Source organism: Pollachius pollachius (genome assembly GCF_949987615.1).
Source record: "Pollachius pollachius genome assembly, chromosome: 6".
Lineage (NCBI taxonomy): Eukaryota > Metazoa > Chordata > Actinopteri > Gadiformes > Gadidae > Pollachius > Pollachius pollachius.
The window spans coordinates 17,433,584-17,451,083 of NC_136939.1; the positions used below are offsets into that span (position 1 = coordinate 17,433,584).

At 51.0% G+C, this 17,500-nt stretch overlaps 1 protein-coding gene across 1 annotated transcript in view; it reads right to left on the minus strand.

Annotated features, from left to right (window-relative positions):
- The window catches only part of LOC307077078 (EH domain-binding protein 1-like protein 1), a 29,149-nt gene that overhangs the window by 6,325 nt on the left and 5,324 nt on the right, over positions 1–17,500 (minus strand). Inside the window, exons 5-18 of the mRNA XM_079738353.1 lie at positions 17,105–17,283; positions 16,439–16,557; positions 13,990–14,055; positions 13,493–13,639; positions 12,612–12,893; positions 12,027–12,228; positions 10,714–11,031; positions 5,679–6,047; positions 5,039–5,140; positions 3,234–4,307; positions 1,605–2,624; positions 898–1,207; positions 294–442; positions 114–162 (exon numbers count right to left, since the gene is read on the minus strand). Of these exons, the coding sequence (XP_079594479.1) occupies positions 114–162; positions 294–442; positions 898–1,207; positions 1,605–2,624; positions 3,234–4,307; positions 5,039–5,140; positions 5,679–6,047; positions 10,714–11,031; positions 12,027–12,228; positions 12,612–12,893; positions 13,493–13,639; positions 13,990–14,055; positions 16,439–16,557; positions 17,105–17,283 (4,386 nt within the window). The remainder of the gene's footprint in view (positions 1–113; positions 163–293; positions 443–897; positions 1,208–1,604; positions 2,625–3,233; positions 4,308–5,038; positions 5,141–5,678; positions 6,048–10,713; positions 11,032–12,026; positions 12,229–12,611; positions 12,894–13,492; positions 13,640–13,989; positions 14,056–16,438; positions 16,558–17,104; positions 17,284–17,500) is intronic.

Below are 17,500 nucleotides of genomic sequence, written 5' to 3' on the forward strand. Positions count from 1 at the left end.
ATGTCATCATCACTGTTGCTGAATATTGCGGTCTAAATAAACATTAAGGGCTGCTGGCTCAATCATTGGTTTAAAGTTTGGTGTAGGAAGGACGAAGGATGACAGACACTCACCTTTTTGTTGTTGAGTTCTATGTCATGGGGTTGCAGCTGGTTAAATTCTCTAAAAACAGATAACAAAAAGTGCATTGCCACAATCCATGAGCAAATATGTCAAACCAAATCCCCATTGAGAAGGTGATGCAACGGGTCAAACGAAACAATGATGTTGGGGGTTTCTGAGGGGGGGCTCACATCATCTCCGGGTGAAAGTGATGCAGGATGGCACAGAAGGCCAACCCGTTCCTCCAGGAGGTGCTGAAGTTGGTGATCTTTAACCCTCGGTAGCCCTGGGTCATCTCCTGACACCACTCTAGCAGAGACTGACTTGAGCTCACCAGCCCCTGGGAGAGAGAGAGGGGGAGAGAGAGAGAGAGAGAGAGAGAGAGAGAGGAGATTTGTACATGTGTAGGTTTTCAGAATTGTCCATATCTGCCCACATGACATGACATCAATGTCTATACCTCTGATGACAACAACCCCCCACACACGAGACATCACTGTCTGTACCTTTTCCATTTCGGGCATTTAGCAGACGCTTTTATCCAAAGAGGCTTCCAACCATTCACACACACATTTACCACTGACACCGGAGTCAACCATGCAAGGAGACGGACAGTTCGACAGGAGCAGTTAAGGTGAGGCGCCTTGCTCAGGGAAACCTTGTCACTCAGCTAGGAGGAGCTGGGAATCAAACTAGCCACCTTCTGGTTACAAGTCAACCTCTCTCACTGACTGAACCTCTGATGACAGCACACCCCCTGCCACACACATACACAGATAACATGTTTGTCAGTACCTCTGAAGGGTCCGGCCTGGCGGCGGGCCCCACTGCCACCGGTCCTCCAGGCTGAGCGGGGCCCTGCTGTGACCCCCCAGGGGAGGTGGGGCCCCTCTTCATTCCGCTTTGAGGAGGAGGAATGGAAGAGGTTCTGTCTGGATCACGCATCGCCGACCCCCCCCCGGTAATTGGAGCGCCGGGAAAGGAAGCCTCCCGATTGGATCCCGGAGCGCCGGTGGGCAGGTTCTTAGGTCGAGTCTGAAGCCCACATGGCTCCTCAGGTTCCTGAGCTCTGCCGTTTGGAAAGGTGGTGGGCTGCTGGGTCGGCCTAGGAGAAGAACAATGGTGCTGTTCATGAGCATTGGACAGGACAAAGAGGACCGCCAAGAAAAGGACTCAAATTTTAGTAACACATAGCAGAGCACAGCGGGGTTAGTCAAGCTTGACGGATGGATAGAAAGGTCCTGAACAACGCAGCACAGCAGAGATCCTTCAACAATGGAAGATCCAAGGGAAGAGCTCAGACACACACCACATACTCTACCTTCTTTGACCAAACAAACAATGCCATGCACATTGCTGTGTGCATGGCATTTCATAATGTCTTCAATAATCAATAAATTTGCATTATTGGCTTTGCATGGTACAAAGCTTGCCTACATACACTCACACACGTACAGCGCTCAGGTGTGCAGATGTGTTTGGGAAGGGAACTGCCCACTCACACTGGTTTGTTTTCTTCCCGGTTCAATGCCTCCTTATCTTCTCGGACTGCCTCCCTTAGTTCTAGGATCCCTACCTCTCTAGCATCAGCCAATGAAACTTCCTCAAGCACAGTGAAGCATGAACCAATCAAATGCGACGGCTCATCGACAAAAGCTTTTTCGAAAGTGGAGCTTCCAGAGCCAGTGCTGGTTTGTGATTGGCTCTCTGGGTCTGTGATGTCACCGTCGATATCTTTGAGGTCGGGTATGAGGAGCTTTTTGCCTCGAGACACTGGGAAAGGTGATGTTTTGGCTGTCATCTTCTGGATCTTAGCCAATAGGAGTTGTTCTTCCTCCTGGAGGGCCTGGTCTTTGGCCTGAAGACTCCCCTCAGGGATTTGGTTCCCGTCAGCCTTTGCTTCAAGGGTAATAGGTTTGGTCTCGTAAGTCACTTCTGCCTTGTTGGCAGGTGTCTCCGTTTCCATCCTGGCAGCCTTTGAGCCGGCGTTCTCCTCGGTGGGTTGTGCATCTGAGGGGAGGGGCCAGGGTACAACGGACGATGGGACCAGGTCCTTTCCCATTGGACCGGCCTGCATGTCCACCAACACAACAGAAGTGGAAACCACGCCCGTTTGAATTATGCCATCTTCCTGTCCCGACGTCTGTGGCTTGTCAGCGTTACCGTGGGAGACGCCCGTAGTCCGACCAGCTCCTACTTCCTGTCCCAACGTCTGCGGCTTATGAGTGTTACTGTGGGAGACGACCGGTGTCCGACTAGCTCCTACTTCCTGTCCCAACGTCTGTGGCTTGTGAGTGTTACCGTGGGTGATGCCCGGTGTCTGACCAGCTCCTACTTCCTGTTCTGGCGTGGCCGAGGAGCACCGATTGGCCGGCAGAGCCTGAATCTTCAAAGAGACAGCTTCCCTGAATGCCTTTGGTTGATTGACAGCTGAGCCGCGGAGCAGAGGTTGTGGGATGACCGTGGGAGGTGGCCCGGCAGAGCCACCTGGTGCAGCCTGTGTCATGGACAGATCCTCCACGCTGCAGACAGAGAGGGAGGTTACAGACTCTTCTTTTGTATAGTACCAACCACCCACAAAAAATAGTTACATCAACCATGCCCCCGCTAGCGATGGGGACCACAAGCAGAGTGATCCAAGCATGCAGAAGAGCTAGCTAGCTCGATCCCTATGAGCAACAGCATTCACCAATCCAACCTATCTTATCCATGCTGACATGCCAGCGCAAATAGTTCCCAAACCTGTGTTTGGGAACTATCGCTTTGGGAGCGAAACACACAGCGTCTAAGAAAGTATTTGAGAAGATGTATCTAAAACAAAGCATTGTCCATTATCAAAATATGATGTGTACAGGGAAATCCGACAAACAAGTGATTTTTGGAACAAGGCCCACGTTGGCTCAAACTTGACCTCACACAGCAAACTCAGTACAGCCAATGAACATTCAGCAAAAGGTCAACATTCCTTACAATTCCAGCCAGTTAAAGCCTCTATTAAGAGGAGCAACGCAGGTACACCTGAGGCCTACTAACATGCATCTCTCTCATCGTCACATCCACTTTGAAGCCCTTCCCTTACTCTCCTCTCAGTTCATTCTCTTCCCTCTCCCTCCCTCTCTCCTGCTACTCACCCCCCTCCCTCCATGTACAGCTCAGCTGACCAGACGGTGCCGATGTCCTCCTGCCCCGTCTCGTACTCCAGCTCCTCGCTGTCCTCCTCTCTTATCCACGAGGGGACGGCTTGCAGAGCTGAATTCGCTCTTTTTGCCAGCTTTGGAGGAGGGATTTCGCGTGCTTTGTCCGCGGAGACGTGAGAGGCTCCATCGGGCCGCTGAACTTTGGGTTTGCCTTCCTCTGGGACCTGATCTCTCTTACCAGCTGAACCTGTGTCTTTCAGATCAGTCTTGGTCACTGACTTGGGACCAGATCTGTCTTTGGATTTGTCTGTGTCAAGCCATTCCTCATGTGCTATTTCCTCAAACTCCACCTCTTTAAGTGGAGGACAGGCACGTGATTGGCTGTTGGCGCTGTTGGAAACAGTTGAAAACAGTGTCCCTTCATTTCCATGTACCTCCAACTTCCCCCTTTCCCCCTCCCTCTCCTCCCCCCTGTTTCTTCCTCTCTTTGTCTGATCCTCATCGTGCTCCTCTTTCCTCACCTGCTGACTTTCCTCTCGGCCTCCTTTCATATGTTGCCTTTCTTTGTCTCTGCTACCTCTTTCTAGCCTTCCCTGGCTCTGTTCAGTTTCTTGCATTTTCTCTTTCGTCTCCAAATCTGCCCTCTTCCCCTCTTCCCCCTTTCCTTCTTCTTCCTTCTCTTTCCTCCCCTCTATTTCCCTTTCCTCCCTCTCTCTCTCTGCCTCGCTGGCAGCCAGCCTCAGTCTGGCCACCAGACCAGAAGTCTCCATCCCTTGATTGGGTGACTTCCCTGTCCTATCAACAGCAAATGATAGTTCAACCTTGGGTTGCTTCTCTCCACCAATTGGTTGTCCCTCTATGATGTCCCCAAAAGCAGCCGGGGGCATAATGTCCACCTCGGTGAGAGAAAGTGGACTCGTGTCCGTCTCAGAGACACTAGGAAGGTCTGAAATGGATAAGAGGGCGACGCTGTGGCCCTCCGTGGCCCTGAGGGCCGGGGGCCCGTCTGGAGAGGAGCGTGGCTGACTTGCGTCATGGGAGTGGAGGATGGAGGCCACTGACTCAAAGCTGGGGAGGGACAGCAGTGTCAGCAGAAATCCAGGAAAATAATTCATGGTTACCAATGAGCCCACAACATGCTACGTGTTGTCGGGGAAACGAGGAACATCATGCTCTGCGGTTCTAACCCAGACTTAGTTTGGTGCTTTACCAAGATGCCTTGTCCAATACACACTCTGGGGAGAACGGGGAACTATGGCCAAAAAACCTCCTCTGCTTGACAGCGACTGTTTAACTATCAAACAGGGAGAATGCTACATCTGTCATCAGTGTAGGTGAGCACAGAGGAGATGAGGACACCATCATCGATCATTTAGTTTGGATGAATAAAACGTTACCGTTCCAGTTTTGCATCACATACCGCAAATACGTCAAAGAATGTTCTGTCGGTCTCGTCAATGACCCCATGGAAATGTGGCAGGGAGCTATAGCTGAAAAATGGGGAGTGATGCTGAGAGTTGACAGAGTGAGGGTTTTGGGGGTTGGGACCAAGGGAACAATGGTGGTGTGTGTCTGAGGGAGGCCAGCCCTCATGTGTTCAGCTCTGCTAATGTGCTCTGGCACTGGCAGACCTTAGAGCTACTGTGTGCCAGCACTCTGTGTTCCATTCATTCGGCCTCCAACACGTATGAGCTATGGTGTTGTTTCCTGTTGTTGGCATGCCCTGTTATGGGCGTACAGACCCCAGCAGGCACAGGCAGGAGAGATCAGGCAGGAGAGACCAGGCAGAAGGGACTCACCCTCGGTAAAACACCCCGACTACCGCAGACATGAGGCCTACTGACGCCTCAGGCTGCTGGCCTGCCCCACACACCTCCTCTCTGTTCACACACTTACCGACGCTGGAGCACACATACACACACACACACACACACACACACACACACACACACACACACATTCAAATGGACGCGCACACACACACGCAAACTTTAGATCCTTTATGTTGTTGATAGATCCTAAACGATCCTAACCTAACAGCAGCGTGGGTGAGCGACTGTGTTGAGTAGTGCTGTCTGCCCCCCGACATCACTACGGAACTAACAACTGCTTTCAAATGGCCAGAAACAAGAAATTGTGCAACAAACATTATGCAACATCATTGTTGAACATACACAGAATATGACACATACATTTCTTTCTGAATCCGGGCAATTTGTTTAGCACTGGCAAAGCAGAAGCTTGTTTGATTTGGGTGATAAACTGTGTTGGTGGGTGTGTGTGTGTGTGTGTTTGTGTGTGTGTGTGTGTATGCGTATGTGCGCGTGTGTGCGTACAAGGTGATGAGTGCATGCAGAGCGTCCCCTCAGCCCTGTGCCCCCCCCCCTGCTCCTCCACGTGGCCCGAGGTCTAGAGGTCAGCCCCCCTTCTCCTACTCACCCTCTGTCAACAACATCACTCCCGTCCTTGACTCCTTTCTCCGGCTGGTCCTCCTCCTCTCTCCTCCCTCCCCCCCCGGAGTCCCCCACCTCCTCCAGGGCCGCCCACAGAGGCCCCTCCTTTTCAGGTGCAGGCTTCTGGTTGGCTGAGGACGGCCGAGGGTCCGCCATGACGCCGTCCGTCGGCGTCTCGTTCTGCGGAGCAGCGGTTGGGGGGCAGGGTTTGATGGTCCGGGGGGCCTCCCTGGGGAGCTCTCTGACCGGTGGGGGACAGGGTTTAGCAGAGGAAGTGATGACATTGGGCTCCTTCGCTGTGGTTGGCTGAGGTTCCTGTACTTTGTCACTTTGGGTGGCGTCTTCCTTCAGCGAGCTGAAACACACAGAATGGATTACACCCTTGTCACTTCTGTTCACACTGTACTGTGAAGAAGAAATCCACACAAAGCAGACTTACAAACATACAGACATACAGACCTACAGTTATACAGGCATACAGACTTACAGACATGCAGACTTACAGACAACAGTCACTAAATCAAACCCACACCGAGGGGCCCCGGATCCACTCTTACCCTCTGCCCAGGGGTTTAGTGTGTTCCTGAGTAATACCGTCCCTCCCTTCTAGAGCGTTCCACAGAGGATCCTCTGCTTCCATAAACTTCTCAGGGGGCGGGACCAGGGACACCACGTCTAACGTAATTGGTTTGTTGTGAGCAGAAGGCTGAATGGTGGGGCCAAATTGGTTGCAGCAAGCAAGCGCTTTGATTGGTGGAGTGGCAATCAAGCCTCTCGATTCATGCATCAGTGGCCCCGGACTGAGAGCAGGGGACGATGGCAGGGGAAGAACAGAGAACAACCAATAGAGAATATGACAACACAGTGAGAACCAATGAAACCATGAGATCAACAGGTCGACCAAAGAATGAGAACACAACGCAGGATCAGTCGAGATAGACAAGATCAACAGAAACACCACACGGTTACTATGGGAGAATCAATATGTGATGGGTTGATTGGTTGAATGATCGTTTGATTTTATTTGATTTAGAGCAAGCTTATTCAAGTGCACAAACCCTTAAACCCAATTACAGGGTGAGGACATGGAACAAGCATGATCAGGAGATGCTGGACCTGGACCTCTTCCAGTCTGCGCTGCCACTCACCGTTCGTGGGCGTGCATTCCAGCCCAGACAGGATTGGCTTCAGGAAGCAGGTTGGTGGTTTTGTCCTGAGCCTGTTGGGCATTGGTGTTAGGGATTTTTGAGATTCCAGAAGTAGACTTGGATCCAGCTATCATTCTCATCTTCTCCTTCTCTTCATCTGATCTGTTGATCACCACCCTGGACGATGGAGCGGGAGGATTCTTACTCTCCTCATCTGCATCCCTCTGTCTCCTCCCCTTTTCCTGATGCTCCTGTCTGATCCTCTTCTCTGCCTCTTCCTTCTTCCTTTCCTTCTCGGCCATTCTCTCTTTCTCTTGTTCCTCTTCTTTCATCTTACTCTCTTCCCTGGCTTTTCGATCCTCCCTCTCCTTTGCCTCTTTCACTTGTTGTCTCTCCTCCAGCTGTCTCGCCTCCTTCTCCCTCTGCTCTGCAAGAAGTTTCTCCTCTGTTGCAATTCGCTCTTTTTGTTTCAGCTCTTGCCGTTTCCTCTCCTCCTCGATGCGTCGCTTCTCTACTGTCTTCTCCTCCTCCTCTCTCTTCCTCCTCTCTCCTTCCTTTAGGAGTCTCTGCTCCTCCTCCTCCTCTCTCTTCCTCCTCTCTCCTTCCTTTAGGAGTCTCTGCTTCTCCTCCTCCTCTCTCTTGCTCCTCTCTGCTTCCTTTAGGAGTCTCTGCTTCTCCTCCTCCTCTCTCTTCCTCCTCTCTCCTTCCTTTAGGAGTCTCTGCTTTTCCTCCTCCTCTTTCTTGCTCCTCTCTGCTTCCTTTAGGAGTCTCTGCTTCTCCTCCTCCTCTTTCCTCCTCCTCTCTCCTTCCTTTAGGAGTCTCTGCTCCTCCTCCTCTCTCTTCATCCTCTCTTTTTCCTTCAGGAGTCTCTGCTTTTCCTCCTCCTCTTTCCTCCTCCTCTCTCCTTCCTTTAGGAGTCTCTGCTTCTCCTCCTCCTCTCTCTTCATCCTCTCTTTTTCCTTTAGGAGTCTCTGCTCCTCCTCCTCTCTCTTGCTCCTCTCTGCTTCCTTTAGGAGTTTCTGCTTTTCCTCCTCCTCTCTCTTCCTCCTCTCTGCTTCCTTTAGGAGTTTCTGCTTCTCCTCCTCCACTCTCTTGCTCCTCTCTGCTTCCTTTAGGAGTCTCTGCTTTTCCTCCTCCTCTCTCTTCATCCTCTCTTTTTCCTTTAGGAGTCTCTGCTCCTCCCCCTCTCTCTTCATCCTCTCTTTTTCCTTCAGGAGTCTCTGCTTTTCCTCCTCCTCTCTCTTCCTCCTCTCTGCTTCCTTTAGGAGTCTCTGCTTCTCCTCCTCCTCTCTCTTGCTCCTCTCTGCTTCCTTTAGGAGTCTCTGCTCCTCCTCCTCTCTCTTCATCCTCTCTTTTTCCTTCAGGAGTCTCTGCTCCTCCTCCTCTCTCTTGCTCCTCTCTGCTTCCTTTAGGAGTCTCTGTTTCTCCTCCTCCTCTCTCTTCCTCCTCTCGCCTTCCTTTAGGAGTTTCTGCTTCTCCTCCTCCTCTCTCATCCTCCTCTCTCCTTCCTTTAGGAGTCTCTGCTTCTCTTGCTCCTCTTGCGCTCTTCTCTCCTGCTCTCTCTGTTTGCTTTCCTGCTCCTCCTTTTTCTGTTGGTCCTCCCTTTCTTTCTCCTCTTTCAAGAGCCTCTCTCTCTCTTGTTTTCGCTCTTCCTTTTCTGTTGATTCTTTCAAGCGTTTCTCCTCCATCCTTTTCCTGTCCTCCTCCGCCTCCACAAGCCTCTTTTTTGTCTCCTCTGCCTTCAAGATCCTCTTTTTTGTCTCCTCCTCTCTCCTTTTCCTCTCCTCCTCCACACGCTGCTTCTCCAATCTCATCTTCTCTTCCTTTTGTCTTCTTCTCGTCTCCTCTTCCTTTAGCAGTCTCTGCTTTTCTTCCTTCTCTTTTGCTATCCTAATTCTCTCCTCTCCCTCCCTTTTCCTTTTCTCCTCCATTTCTTTCTCCTCTTTCAGAAGCCTCTCCAGCTCCTGTTTTTGCTGTTCCGCTTTGAGACGCTGTTTCTCTTCTCTTTCTTTCATCACTTCCTTTTCCTTCTCCTCTTTTAAGCGTTTCTCCTCCATCCTCTTCCTCTCCTCCTCTACTTCCAGGAGCCGCTTCTTTTTCTCCTTCTCTCTCCTTTTCCCCTCCTCCTCTTCAGCCTTCATCTCTTTCAGCAATCTGTCCTTTTCCACTCTCCTCTCCTTCTCTCTCCTGCACTCCTCCTGCTCCTTCTTCTCTAGGAGGATCCTCTCCTCATCCCTCTTCCTCCTCTCTGCCTCCTCCTCCCTCCTCTTCTCTTCCTCCAGTTGCTTCAATCTCTGTTTCTCCTGTTTTTCCTGCAGGAGCCTTTCCTCCTCCTTCCTCCTTCTCTCCATCTCACTCCGCTCCCGGTCCTCCTCTGCCCGCAGTCTCCTTTTCTCCTCCTCCAATTCTATCCTCTTCTCCTCCTCCATTAGAGCTTTCTTCTTCTTCTCCTTCTCTAGAGCTCTCTTCTTCTCCTCCTCTATAGCTCTCTTCTTCTCCTCCTCTAGAGCTCTCCTTTTCTTCTCCTCCAGAGCTCTCCCTTTCTCCTCCTCCTCCATAGCTCTCGTCTTCTCCTCCTCCAGAGCTCTCCTCTTCTCCTCCTCCTCTAGAGCTCTCCTCTTCTCCTCCTCCAGAGCTCTCCTCTTCTCCTCCTCTAGAGCTCTCCTCTTCTTTTCCTCCTCCATAGCTCTCCTCTTCTCCTCCTCCTCTAGAGCTCTCTTTTTCTCCTCCTCCAGAGCTCTCCTCTTCTCCTCTAGAGCTCTCCTCTTCTCCTCCTCCTCCAGAGCTCTCCTCTTTTCCTTCTCCTTTAGGACTCTCCTCTTCCCCTCCTCCAGAGCTCTCCTCTCCTCCTCCTCCAGAGTTCTCCTCTTCTCCTTCTCTAGAGCTCTCTTTTTCTCCTCCTCTAGAGCTCTCCTCTTATTCTCCTCCTCTAGAGCTCTCCTCTTCTTCTCCTCCTCCAGAGCTCTCCTCTTATTCTCCTCCTCTAGAGCTCTCCTCTTATTCTCCTCCTCCAGAGCTCTCCTCTTATTCTCCTCCTCCTCTAGAGCTCTCCTCTCCTCCTCCAGAGCTCTCCTCTTCTCCTCCTCCTCTAGAGCTCTCTTCTTCTCCTCCTCCAGAGCTCTCCTCTTCTCCTCCTCCAGAGCTCTCCTCTTCTCCTCCTCCTCCAGAGCTCTCCTCTCCTCCTCCTCCCCTAGAGCTCTCTTCTTCTCCTCCTCCAGAGCTCTCCTCTCCTCCTCCTCCAGTGTTCTCCTCTCCTCCTCCTCCTCCATTTCTCTCTCCTTCTGCTCCCTTGCCCTCTGTCTGTCGTCCTCCTCCTTCTGTTTTTTCAAACTTTCTTCCTCTTCTTTCTTTTTCTGCACCTCCTGCATCCTCCTCCTCTCCTCCTGTGAGGCGTGAGTCTCCGAGGGAGGATCGCCTTCAGCGGCTTTCAGCTTCGTACTGCAGACAGACAGACAGACACCTTAATGCTACATGGTCCATACTGCAGATGGACAGACAGACTGACAGACACCTTAATGCTACATGGTTAATAATGCAGACAGACAGACATACACCTTAATGCTACATGGTCCATACTGCAGATGGACAGACAGACAGAAAGACAGACAGACAGACAGACAGACAGACAGACAGACAGACAGACAGACAGACAGTAAGACAGACAGACAGCTTAATGCTACACGGTTCATACTGCAGACAGACCGGCAGACAGATAGACCTCCTTAGTAGTTGCCTGGGTCACTCCCAGTAATTGTGTCGTTGAACTTCCCATTTTGTTGTGTGATGCCAAAACATCACATATTTCTGTGTGATTACTGTGTGAGTGTATGTGTGCGTGTGCATGCATGTGCACATGTGTGTGTGCTCACTCACCCTGGAGGACATCTTTTGACCGTGTCTTGTTTAGAGTCCTCCTCTTCCAGGAACAAGCCTCCTGACGGCCCACTCCGGGTTAAAGAGTCCAACATGATGTCATCAAAGTCTGCTTCTGGCTCAGCCAATGGCGGCTTTGAATCTTCAGATGGTTTATGGTTGGGCTTTTTGAGGGCAGCCTGTTCTTTGTTTTTTTTGGGTGTAATAAAAGCTGCCAGCACATTGGTGGAGGGCTGCTGAGGGGTGGAGCTCTCGGTGCTGGCGAATGGCCAGGGAGGGGGCGGGGCTACAATCAGCTCGGAAACGACTTGGCCAGAACTGGGGATACAGGGATACCGAGGGTCAGAGGTTGTACTGCAGCGACGGGGTGAGTAGTAGGGTGATGGTTTACACGGCTTGAGGAATAAGGAGGCGGGTGTTTCAAGCTCACACACGACGCACGGCGCCAGGGTTGGAAAGGGGCAGCCAGACAGCGACCAGCTTGCCAAATCGACAAAATGGTTGCCAGGTTTAACCAAAACAAGGGCCAGAGCACACTTGTGTGTTTTGCTTTTAGGATTGTACCAAGAGTGAGCGAACGCACTAGCCACACTAACCCTAACCTTTTCATAGGAGAGAGTGGGGTCAATGTTATTGGTTGAAATGGGGTTCGAGTTGATGTTGTTCATGTTCAGCTGTGGAGGAGATTTGGGTTAGGTAGATTGCGACTTCCTGATCTCAACGAGACCATGTGTTTATTTTTGAAACCGAGGCGGCTGACAGCGGTCCATACTGGGTTGTCCGTGGTAACAAGGCAACCATTACTGTCAAGGCCAGCATGGGTTAAGGGATGGATCGTCTCACTCGACCCATGTACAGTCAGGCAACAATGTTTGACCAACAGTGGACATAAGCCACCCAAGCGCCAAGAGACAACAGTGAGTGACTCAAGTGTTCAGAAGACAAACAGTTAATCATACCACACTACTGACATTAAGTTTTGAGACGTTTTGAGGCACTATCTGGTAGCAAGACATTAAGCCAGTGCAAACAAGGGGGTAAGTAAGCACACACACATATACACATACAACGCACACACAAACACGTGTTTTAACACACATTCCAAATGATACAAAAACAAAAAACTACAACAACAAGAGTTGGATACTAACACAAGGCCCTTGGTGGGATTGGTCAGCCTGAACACCGCATCACCGGACAGAAGAATGCACTGGCATGATGTGGTTCCAAGCTCATTTGCTATGTACCCACAAAAAATGTCCTCTAATGTAAAATGTAGCAGACGATAAAGAGCCTGGTGATAATGAGCCCACCTGCTGGTCCTTGGGTCCTCCTCGTCCTCCTCCACTATGGTCTGTGAGGGTTGCAGGGCCTGCGTGACGCTCTGGTTCACCGCCCTCATGTCGGCCTTGATGCTCTGAGGCTCCGACTCCCTGGGATCTGGGGCAGCGCGGGTCGTTTCCATGGTGAATGGGTTCGTGTTCTTATCCACTTGGGTTGACGGGGGGGCCCATCCTGCAGGACATAAGCAAAGACAAGAGGAAGCTGAGTTCCTGTGACTTTGAATGAGGCGGAGTAAGGAGTGAGGAGGAGAAGGCAGGTCTTGCATGGTAAAACAACACTGTTCTATAATTAGGGGCATCATGGGATCAGTAGTCAGCGGTCAATAGTAGGTATTATTTAGTGATTACAACTAAAGGCGTTTCATATCACAAGTCTTATTTCTATTCTCATTCCATTCTACTGCCCAAGGCAGTAATCGGTGGATGAGGCCACAGTTCAGGCTCATTCCAACACTATCTCTCTATCAATGTTTGTGTTGTTTTTGTAGTTACTCCAATAATGTGCTTGGATTGTTCTCAGTCCACTCCTGCAGCATACATCCGCAGGTAACATACCTGGCTGCCAGGACCTCAGGGGAGGTGCGGCAGTAGGAGGAGCAGGAGCAGACACAGGAAGCTGAGAGGAAGTGAGACTGAAAGGGGAGGAGCCAAGTAGGGAAGTGGAGCGAGAGGTTGTGCGAGGGAGCAGGGAGGCGGAAAGAGGCGGGGCCTCCGGGTCACACAGGGCGTCGAGGTCAGGGCTGGACAGGAGGGGGATAGGGTTGATCTCGCCGCCAATCAGAGAAAGAGTGGCGGGGGGGACTGTGGTGTCAGATCCAGGCCACACCTCCTGACCTCCTGTGGACAGGAGGACAGGCAGGGGAAGGAAGAGCGAGGAAGAAGGTACAGATCAGCGTTGAGTGCATTGAGTCAAGTTAGGTAAGAAAAGGGTCAGGATGAGGGAGGAGTTCAGAAGGGAGATTGGATGGGTTTGGAAATGGGAGACGGGAGGGGTTTAGAAGGGAGGGAACAGAAGAGGTGGTGATGAGAAAGACAAAGAAACGATGAAGAAGTTAAAAATGGCATAACGGGAAGGACAGGGAAGTAAGGGACAAAGAGTATAGCGAACTGTAATCCAATCCCTACATTATCATGTAGAATCACTAGCACAGTGACATTTGGACACTGGGTTGATGACTCCCAACCACAGCCCTGCCCTGTCAGCAAAACACATCTCTGAGGAAATCAGGGTGATTCATTTTGTATGATTAACACATCACTTACACAACAACCCATCCTTGTAATAGGTGTCTGTTGAAACAGGCCTTTGAGATTAACTACTGCTGGTTATCTGAAAGGCGTTGGCATTAGGGCATTTGCGTAACACACTGTAACCCCAAAGCATCAGTCCTATCCTGCATTTACAGACTCAAACCCTTGAACATCCCCATAGTTACCTGGCTCTGAGCTAGGCTTGTTCTGAATAGCTGCGGCCCTATTTGTCCCTGTCCTGTCAGGCGGAGGGGTGTTTGTGTTGTAAGGGGAAGGAGAGGAGGGGCGAGCCACCGTCCTCACAACATGAGGTCGGAAGATATGAGCATGAACTGGAAGAAAGGAGTGAAGGAACATGGGAGAAGATGAGACAGAGCGATAACGACTGGGAGAAAACAGTAAGCTAGGGTACGTCAGATAAGTAAAGATAGCAGGAGGCAAAGTTCAAAGAAAAAGCATTGAACAGGTCATATTAAAACATTAACCACAGTGGCCTTATCACAAGGTAATCATTTTAAGAGAAAGCAGCTTATTACCTAGACGTTACCTTGGCTAGATTGAGTAACTAGTAGGCATTACATGGGCTAGAATAAGTAGCTAGCAAGCCAGCTAGGCCTTACATAAATAAATAGCTAGCTAGGTCAAATGAATTAGACAGTAGACAGAGTATAAAGAGGCACACCAGAGATTTGTTCAACTGCACTTCCGCTTTGCACCTCACGGGAGCACTGCTGGGAAGGTACTGAGGCTGCAGGGAGGAAATGGACATGGGAGGAAAGGGAGGACATGGGAGGACAGGGGAAAAAGAGATTAAATGAGTAGGGGAGTGAGGGAGAAGAAGGGGAAGAGGAGCAGAACTACTAGCATTGACTGAGGAAGGGTTCTTTGGTACCAGCATGCTGTTATCTAACACATGATGATATGGTGCAGATATACTTCTGTAAAATGCACTCAATTCATTTTGATCTAGAACGCCGAAACTTATAATCATACAGAGATGAACCTCAACAATATCGTCTACATGAATTCAAAATCCAACACAGGAATTACAGCTGTTGTCAGATTCTCTGATAAGGTCTTTATCAGGTTCAAGTCTCAATTGGCTTAGCAGCAGGAGAAACCACTTCACAGTCTACAGAGGGACGAGGATCTCATCTACCTCAAGGTTTGTATGCTACTTTACCCATCTACTACTTTATTTGCCTATTGGGCAGCTTCAATTTCATTCTATTCAAATTCTAGCTGAAGAACAAGGTAGTCTGTGTATAGATGTATGTAAAAGTGAGTAAGGAAGAGTAAGGAAATTAAGGGAATTTAATTTCCGCATGTAAATGTGGTCAATCGAGCCAACAGACAGACAGGCACTACCGTAACGGTGTGAGTCCCAATGAGAAGGTGAGCGACAGGAGGCATGCCATGTGAGCCGGTCTGATACCTGTCCCTGGGCTGGGCTGGAAGATGCTGGGCAGGGAGGGAGGCTGGGAGAGAGACCTGCTGAGGGGGGGTGCTGAGGCTCTCTCAGAGGACTGGGGGGCTTTTGGGCGGGAGAGGGACGACAGAGGAGGCGGGGGCTGAAGGGCGGAGGCCAGACGGGGAGGTGGGGGGACGGCAGGTCCAGGGGGAGGGGCCCAGAGCTGGGGGCCAGAGGTGGAGGTGGAGGAGGAGGAGGAGGAGGAAGGCGGTTTGTAACCAGGGAGGTGGGGAGGGCCGGTTGCTGAAGCCACAGGGGGGGGCGCCATCACGGTGGACGGGGGGGCGTTGACCTGATGGGCCGCGGTCGGTCGGGGTAGGCAGGGCGCTGCCACGGTGGAGGTCTTGGGAGACGGAGAAGTGGGGGAGGGTGGGGGCGCGGTGGAGGGGAAGGAGAGAGAGGACGTGGCTGCTAGGGCCGCCGTGACATCAGAGCACGACGTGGACAGGTGATTGGGCGCGTCGGAGGAGGAGGGGCCAGAAGCAGGAGAGGCGCCGGCGGGCGGTTTGTGTTTGAAACGGGGAGACGGCTGAGGGGCGGGGCCCCCGGTAGGCGGGGCTGCCGGTTGGACGGAAGAGAGGGCGTGTCTAGAGCGGCGAGGGGAGGGGCAGGGGGTGATGGGGAGGGGAGGCCGGGCGTGAAGGGCGGGACTAGGGGGGCCGGACACCGGCCTCACACCGCCTCTGACACCGACTGGGGGCCGATGGACAGATGGATTGACGAGTGGACGGATGAAGGATGGATGAGTGAATGGATTGATAGAAGAGTGAGTGAATGGATGGATGGATGGATGATGGAATGATGAAGGATAAGGAAAGGGAGGAGAGGTTGGAGTTTGCAGAAAGAGAACATGAAAGATGACAGAGGTTGAAAATGGAAAATGGGAAACACGATTTGAAATAATTGGACACAATTAATGATCACAGTCAAAGCTATGTTGATGTATCATTGCTTTATGAGGGCAGGTCATGGACATGATGATGGTGGGTTCCCTCGTGGTTTTGAGGTTACTATTGTCCTTACATATATAAATATGAATTGTACGTATAAAGTGGAAGAGATAAAGAAGAACTGAGGCTAAAAAAGGAAGTTGGAATGTGCGAAATGGGGAGTGAAAATGTCGAGGAAGTCAAGAACAGGAAGTGAGAGAGGAGTGGTACCTGAGGTCGGGAGTATCGGCCCAGTAGAGTTCCTCCAGGTGGGCGGAGGAGGGGCAGGGCGGTTGGGACGAGTTAGGGTGTGGGAAGCTTTCAACCAGAAGAGGGCAGTGCAGGACAGGAGAGAGAGCGAGAGGCGAGAGGCGAGAGCGAGACGGAGGCAAAGACATAAGAACAAGGCAGAAGGACGAGCCAATAGAAATAGCAGAGAAAGGCAGAGGTGACAGGCTCGAAGGCAGGACAACAGGTGTCCTGTGTGTGTGTGTGTGTATACAGTACATGTGTGCATGCAGGCATGGGTGAGTATGTTTATGTATATGTGTTTGTTTCAGTGTGAGTCCCGTGTGAGTGTGAACGCATGTGTGTATGTGTGTGTGTGTTTGTGTGTGTATGTGTGTGTATGTGTCTGTGTGTGTGTGTGTGTGTGTGTGTGTGTGTGTGTGTGTGTGTGTGTGTGTGTGTGTGAGCCTGCACGCATGTGTGTGTTTTAGGTCAGCGCCAACCTGTAGCAGTGACAGACTTCTTGTCCTCGTCTTCATCGCTCTCGTTGAAGTCGTCCATGTCGCCGACGTCGGTGGGCTTGAAGCTCATCAGGCTGGCCACACTCTGCATGTCCTCGTCCCTGAGGAGCAAGCACCACGTTACTGACCAATCACTGCTTTGTCCACACAGTCAATCGTCTCTTTATTGACACCGACGTCTTTCACCATGGTACGGTAAACATACTTCTTGAATTTGTATTAAGTATTCATTCTTAAACACAGATTTAAAAGCTTTCCATTGCCTCAGACTTAAAATAGTGAAAGTCAAACAGGTCCGCGTCACAAAGAAACCTTTATATAATTAAATGGAAATAGATATCATCATCACCAGCTATATATACTTGGTGATGATGACATCATTCCTACCATAAACACAGACATCATGACGTCATCTCTCAACGACAAATACCAGACAGCCACGCACGGTCTCACCCTCTCTCAGCTAACGCAGCTAAAGATGGCCAGACGATCAATGCTCCAAGTCGCCTCTTGGGTGCGGCTCAACCCTGGCCTCCATGCTCATCAACTGCCCTGACGTAGCTGTGGTTCATCCATACCCTCACTAATCAACCACACTCAGGTAGCTGTGGTTCAACCGTACCCTCCATACTAATCAACTACACTCACGTAGCCTTCCCCTCCCGCAGGAAGACGCAGGAGAGCGACAGCTTGAGAGTGGCCTCCACCACTTTGACGGACAGCGGCTTCAGCTTCAGTGTCAGGTCCGTCTGTGTTGGGGTGGGACTGGCAAACTTCCTCATGTTGACGTCGGCCGACGCCAGCACCTTCCTGTGGCCCTTGCTCTCCTGTTGGGGGGGGGGGGGGGGTGTTGAGTTTAGGACCACTGGTAGATACACGGTGGATCGATTCTCCTTAGCCAACACTACTTGGTTGATTTGAATATATGCTGTTTTCTGAATGTTCTCTCTTGTTTTCTCTTTCACTTTGACTTCTTCACACTTGATTACCTGATATGGATTATCTGTTCCATGTTCCAGTGATAAGAAGCTATAGGGCCGTGAT